This window comes from Austrofundulus limnaeus, unplaced genomic scaffold, assembly GCF_001266775.1.
Source record: "Austrofundulus limnaeus strain Quisiro unplaced genomic scaffold, Austrofundulus_limnaeus-1.0 Scaffold1652, whole genome shotgun sequence".
Lineage (NCBI taxonomy): Eukaryota > Metazoa > Chordata > Actinopteri > Cyprinodontiformes > Rivulidae > Austrofundulus > Austrofundulus limnaeus.
Window position 1 is genome coordinate 38,589 of NW_013954054.1, and position 3,923 is coordinate 42,511.

A 3,923-nucleotide genomic window follows, 5' to 3' on the forward strand; every position below is an offset into this window, starting at 1 on the left:
ATTCCACCCAGGGTGACCACTACACTAGAGAAAATGATAATTTTACAGCACAAAAAGAACATTTAAAGTTTTATAAATCAGAATATGATTCATCTTAAATGTGATGATTTAATAGAAACAATAATCAGTCAATAATTCATCTGATTTATTTCATCAGAACTCATGAGCGGTCAGTTTCCTGTAAGTTACCAAAATAAAAGCTCTGTATTAAGGGCCAGTGATAATTAAGTTATCTTAAAGTGAGGTGATGTGGAGTACTAATCAGTCATCAGAATGTTACCTGCAGAAGACAACTCATCTAACAGAGGAACTAGCTTCTCATTTGGCGGATTAGCTTTTTTGCTAACTTTGAAAACAAACGATTACCTTCTGCTAAAATAGGTTCTGCTAAGTTGAAGTCCACTCAAAAAATGTTTATGCCATTCAAACCAAATTCAATAAAAAGCATCAGTTTTTCAAGCAGTGCTAGAAGGCACCGTGTGTGTAGCATGTAGCATCTTTAGCAGCCAAACGTCAAAATAAGAGCGTCAAAAAAAACAAAAAAACATTTAACAACATTTAAATAATGAATATAAAAATTCAAACTACAAATAAAATATGTATAATATGTACTGTTTGATTAACTTCAAACTTGATCAAAGAAATGCTTTTATTCTGAAAGGGTTAAACTGGATGTAGAAGTTAGACAGATTATAACCAACAGAAAGCTAAAAACTGACCAGTCATCTTAGAGGTTAGCGTTAACTTCCACAATTTTTTTAACTGATTAGCAGGTCAGATTATTGTTTATCAGATTAGCAGATTATTGTTTATCAGATTAGCAGATTAGCGTTAGTGAAGCTAGTTTACCCACTGTTAAAAGAATTGAAGTCATAATGCGTCACGTCAGGTTCAGCTCCAGGTGAACTCGACGCTCAGCGAGGGAGACATGAGTCCAGGAGGACAATAAGAACCAGGATTCAGTTCTGATGGACCCAGATCCACGACAGAAACCAAATAAAACTGGAGAACCAGGACTCAGGTCCTGGTCAGTGTGGGGACAGCGAGGACACCACAGGACCAATGACTCATGTTGTCCCTGGACCGGACTCATCTCAGAGACCYGTTCTGGTTCTGCAGCATCAGGATGTCTGCCACCAGTCTCTGGGGGTCCAGCTGGTCCGGGGACCTGCTCATGACTGCGTCCACCTGCTGGGCGCTGAAGATGGCGAGGAGGTTCTTCCTGACGACAGCCCTCTCCGTCCCGCCGGGACTCGGGGGACGGTCCCACAGCGAGAGCCGCCCCGGCTGGACGTGTGTCTCCGAGGGACGGACCGGGTCGGACCAGAACAGGCGCTGGGGGTGCAGTCTGCCGTGCTGACTGAGCGGGACCATGCAGCAGCTCGGGTAAGGACGGGGACTGTGGGGGGACAGATCAGTCCTGGGGACGAGGCCGGGGGGCTGGAAGGGACTGGGACAGCAGCAGCTGCAGGGTGGACTGCTGGGAGGACAGAAGTCCTTCTGGACTCTACTGTAAGACTGATGATGGCTCCACGTGGACTCCAGCTGACTGTCCATGGATCCCAAACCAGAGTCCAGCTGATCCTGAGACATCCTGTCCTTTTCTGAGCCTTGGACCCCCATGGAGACGTGGTCCTTCAGCGAGACGTGGTCCGACTGCTGGCTAGTCCTGTCCTTCCTGGTCTGAGACTTCCTGCCGGGACGTTGGTTCTGCCGGCTCTGACCCACGTGTCCATGTCTCTCTGAGGACGTGGGTCCCAGGGACAGCTTCCTGGGTATGTCGTCCACCAGACTGGGTTCTGGGACGGCAGGCGGTCTCTGCCTGGTCCTCTCTGGGTGGAGGAACCTGCACTTTGTCCCGTAGGTACACTTCCTCCCTGAAAGACGGAGACAAAACCTTGAAGACGTCTGAGACGAGACAACAATCAGGTCCTGAGGGTCTCACCGTAAGGACACGCCTGCTTCTTCTGGGTCTTGGGGAACTTCCTCAGGAAGTTGTCCAGGGTGGGCCCGTGTCGGCCCAGGGGGTCATCAGGAAGCATAAACCTGGACCAGAACAAAGGTCTGAGTGAGACCTGGTCCTGATGAGCAGGTCGACTGTCAGGACCTGGTCAGAACCCGGTCAAGACTATCAGAACCTGGTCAGGACCCGGTCGGTCAGGACGCTATCAGGACCTGGTCAGGACTGTCAGGACCTGATCAGTCAGGACCTGGTCAGGTCAGTCAGGACCTGGTCAGTCAGGACCTGGTCAGTCAGGATCAGTCAGGACCTGGTCAGTCAGGACCTGGTCAGGTCAGTCAGGACCTGGTCAGTCAGGTCAGTCAGGACCTGGTCAGTCAGGACCAGGTCAGGTCAGTCAGGACCTGGTCAGTCAGGACCTGGTCAGTCAGGTCAGTCAGGACCTGGTCAGTCAGGACCAGGTCAGGACTGTCAGGACCTGGTCAATCAGGACCTGGTCAGGTCAGTCAGGACCTGGTCAGTCAGGACCTGGTCAGGTCAGTCAGGACCTGGTCAGTCAGGACCTGGTCAGTCAGGACCTGGTCAGGTCAGTCAGGACCTGGTCAGTGAGGACCTGGTCAGTCAGGACCTGGTCAGGTCAGTCAGGACCTGGTTAGTCAGGACCTGGTCAGGTAAGTCAGGACCTGGTCAGGACAGTCAAGACCTGGTCAGTCAGGACCTGGTCAGGTCAGTCAGGACCTGGTCAGGACAGTCAGGACCTGGTCAGTCAGGACCTGGTCAGTCAGGACCCAGTCAGGACCTGGTCAGTCAGGACCGGGTCAGGTCAGTCAGGACCAGGTCAGGAACTCACTTGTTGTTGACGAAGGAGAACATGAGGAGCCGCTCCTCGATGAAGCGCTTCCAGTCTGGGTTCAGGTCCTGCAGGTCCCGGAACATGTCGTTGGACACGATCACTCCGTCCGACTCGAAGGCGTGCTTCACGATGAACGAGTCGTCGTTACAAACGACTCGTTTTCCTGCAACTCGACGGGACGGAGTGAAGACCAGGATCTTCTTCTTCTCCAGCTCCTGCAGGATGTGTTGATCTGAAACATTCATCAAAACACTGATCCGGACCAGTCCAACAGATCCAGACCAGTCCAACAGATCCAGACCAGTCCAACTGATCCAGACCAGTCCAACAGAACCAGACCAGTCCAACTGATCCAGACCAGTCCAACAGAACCAGACCAGTCCAACAGAACCAGACCAGTCCAACAGATCCAGACCTGTCCAACTGATCCAGACCAGTCCAACAGAACCAGACCAGTCCAACAGAACCAGACCAGTCCAACAGATCCAGACCTGTCCAACTGATCCAGACCAGTCCAACAGAACCAGACCAGTCCAACAGATCCAAACCGGTCCAACAGAACCAGACCAGTCCAACAAATCCAGACCAGTCCAACAGATCCAGACCAGTCCAACAGAACCAGACCAGTCCAACAGATCCAGACCAGTCCAACAGTACCAGACCAGTCCAACAGATCCAGATGAGTCTAACAGAACCAGACCAGTCCAACAGAACCAGACCAGTCCAACAGATCTAGACCAGTCCAACAGATCCGGACCAGTCCAACAGAACCAGACCAGTCCAACAGATCCAGACGAGTCCAACAGAATCAGACCAGTCCAACAGAACCAGATCAGTCCAACTGATCCAGACCAGTCCAACAGATCCAGACCGGTCCAACAGATCCAGACCAGTCCAACAGATCCAGACCAGTCCAACAGAATCAGACCAGTCCAACAGAACCAGACCAGTCCAACAGAACCAGACCAGTCCAACAGATCCAAACCAGTCCAACAGATCCAGACCAGTCCAACAGATACAGACCAGTCCAACAGAATCAGACCAGTCCAACAGAACCAGATCAGTCCAACTGATCCAGACCAGTCCAACAGATCCAGACCGGTCCAACAG

At 51.3% G+C, this 3,923-nt stretch overlaps 1 protein-coding gene across 1 annotated transcript in view; it reads right to left on the reverse strand.

Moving 5' to 3' along the window:
• Window positions 1–532: 532 nt before the first annotated feature.
• Window positions 533–3,923, reverse strand: part of LOC106536002 (ribonuclease ZC3H12A) — a gene marked incomplete at its 5' end in the record, with an annotated part of 4,285 nt that continues 894 nt past the window's right edge. Inside the window, 3 exon segments of the mRNA XM_014033170.1 lie at window positions 533–1,877; window positions 1,946–2,046; window positions 2,811–3,045. Of these exon segments, the coding sequence (XP_013888624.1) occupies window positions 1,090–1,877; window positions 1,946–2,046; window positions 2,811–3,045 (1,124 nt within the window).